Raw genomic sequence first — 2,456 nt, forward strand, 5'->3', positions numbered from 1 at the left:
GGATAATTTGATTAATTGAACTCAACTTCAACTTTTTGGGTGGATTTATTTTCGGAAAATCAATCTTTTAATCGTCTAATGTAGTGTTTCAGTGATATATTTCGCTGCACTTAAATCGCTCTGCTAAAGTAAATCAGTAAGGAATCGCAATTTTTTTTTTGGTAATCATTCACTTTATTTAGACATCTGACATTCTTATATAGATACAATTGTACAATCATGTAAATAATAAATTTATTAGTACGATTGTTTTAATTAGATATACTTTAGGTATTATTTACCAAACTCCCGAAGCAAAGAGTTCGCTTTTAGATCAGATTAGTAAACAATTCTTGGGAGTTTTTTTTTTTCGTCTGAAAAGAGTTAACTTAGTCTTTTGTTTGGGTTTCGTTTTATTACAAATGTTGTTGTTTTAGAGAATTTTAAATGGTGTCGTGGTTTCAAAATCATACTTTTAATATTAGATGTATGTATGATTGTTTAGAATAAAATATTCACTGCATTGGAAACCTTTATCTGATAATTGCTCATGTAAACGTGTGATGTCGGAGCAGCTGCCTTCAAGAAATTTTTTTTTAATTGTGACAAATATTTCTGCAAAAGTCGCGCACGGCTGAAAGTTAGTACTACGATTTGGTTACTTTTGTGCGAATTTCGTTAAATACAACTTAAAAATCGATGTTTTTTTTTGTGTATATTATTAAAATTATAAACAACCAGCCATTTTATTCTACGAGCTTAGATCGAAACAATTCAACTACTATTTGAGAATTTTTACAAGCGTCAAATTACTCGCTCATAATTTCATTCATTTAAGATGAAATGATTTTTTTTTTTAAGCTTAAACTTAAAACATAATGCGTACAAAATAAATTTTGAGTTTTTTTTTTTTTTAATTTAAGAAATAAAAGTATTGCTACGTCGGAATTTCGAATATGCCCTCAATAGCCTCAACTAGGTTGCCACCGCATTGCTATTCATTTGAACCGCTTCATCAGTACCGTTACAAGTGGTAGCAGCACTAGCGCGACGTAGGGCGAGAAGGCGCTGGCGCCATTACATCCATCTGTGCTACACGTCTGACAGAAGACCGTTTTGATGTAGGACGAGGTCGTTTCGTGGCCGCAGCGATCGGAGGAATCGTCGTAGTCCTCGTAGAAGCAAGAGCGCGAAATGACACGCTTACCGTAAACTGTAAAGAAAAAAATAGGCAAAATGTAAAGAAATGTAGAATAAAATTGTATGGATTAAAAAAAAAAAACAATTAATTAAAAACGATTTGATTGAAGTTTTTATTAGTGGTTGGTAAAAAAAAGACGAAAAATCGACCCTCTCACCGGCTAAATTTTCTGAACAGCTATTTTTCCCCATTTAAGTAATACACATTTGGGTTGTTCACGCTTGCCTGGTTATCAGGTTATCTGGTTATGTGGCTATATTTTTCACTCAGTTTACGACGATAACATACACTACGGAATAATAATTTTTAACCAGATAACCTGATAACCAGACAAGTGTGAACAACCCAATCGTAAATATGAAACAGATCGGATGATAAATACGGATTTTCCAAATATCTCGACTCCTCCGCCACCTACCGGATACCTTTTTCTTTCTTTCGTCTTGTCGTCTTGCTTTGTTATTGGGTTCTGAGTTATGTTGAAGTTTTAAAGCTTGTAAATGGTATGCAATAACTTCATTTCGATTTTCGAAAAGAGGCGTTCTAATGGCGTCTGAATTTTTATACGAGAAGAATTAAATTTTACCACCACCTGGTAGGGCCCAGGCTTCTGCAACAACTAACATTCAATCTCGTTTTTCTCACAACAACCACCTGCCGAAGGCTTACCAAAATTGTAGCCGCCAAAAATTTATTTTATTAATGTCTCATAAAAGTATCCAATAATAAAAGTATAAATTTTTCACGCGCTTGCAGCTGAATGATATTTATTATTGTCATTTAAATGCAAAGTGGCCCATTATGTAACATAAAAATGTCCAAATAAACAGGCGCCGGTCTTATAAATTTGCACAAAGATTTACAAGATTTGTGTAAACTAATGTTTTTTTGGTTTCTGTACGATTTTTTATCGGCAAGCATTTGTTGGTGCGATTCTTTTCTTGCGTAGATTGCAGCGAATAAATATTGCATTGGTCACTTTGGGGCAACGGTAAACAAAGGGTCATTCAAACAGTTTTGAAAAAAACTTTGTTTATGCTGTGAACAGAATTACCAGAAAATTTTTAGAAATGGCTAACAAAGAGAGCCAACATGGTTTTGATCAATGATACGGGAAGTTTCAATAATTAAAAAAGCTCCATTTGACACCACCACCATACATAATTGAAACACCCTGTATAAGCTCTGGCACACGAAAGTACACACACACATACATACATATGTATGTTCATGCGAGTGCGAAACATGGCGCATGTTAACTGACATTTAAAATGTC

The 2,456-nt window shown here is 33.8% G+C and overlaps 1 protein-coding gene across 1 annotated transcript; it reads right to left on the minus strand.

The window, feature by feature from the left end:
• Nucleotides 1-419: 419 nt before the first annotated feature.
• LOC108381412 (uncharacterized) lies at nt 420-1,199 on the minus strand (the record flags this gene model as incomplete). The annotated part of the gene is made up of 1 exon (XM_017637830.1): nt 420-1,199. A coding segment is annotated over one exon (222 nt), but the record flags the coding sequence as incomplete, so codon positions are not given.
• Nucleotides 1,200-2,456: the final 1,257 nt, after the last annotated feature.

Source organism: Rhagoletis zephyria, unplaced genomic scaffold, assembly GCF_001687245.7.
Source record: "Rhagoletis zephyria isolate East Lansing unplaced genomic scaffold, Rhagoletis_zephyria_1.1 Rzeph_scaffold_22464, whole genome shotgun sequence".
Classification (NCBI taxonomy): domain Eukaryota; kingdom Metazoa; phylum Arthropoda; class Insecta; order Diptera; family Tephritidae; genus Rhagoletis; species Rhagoletis zephyria.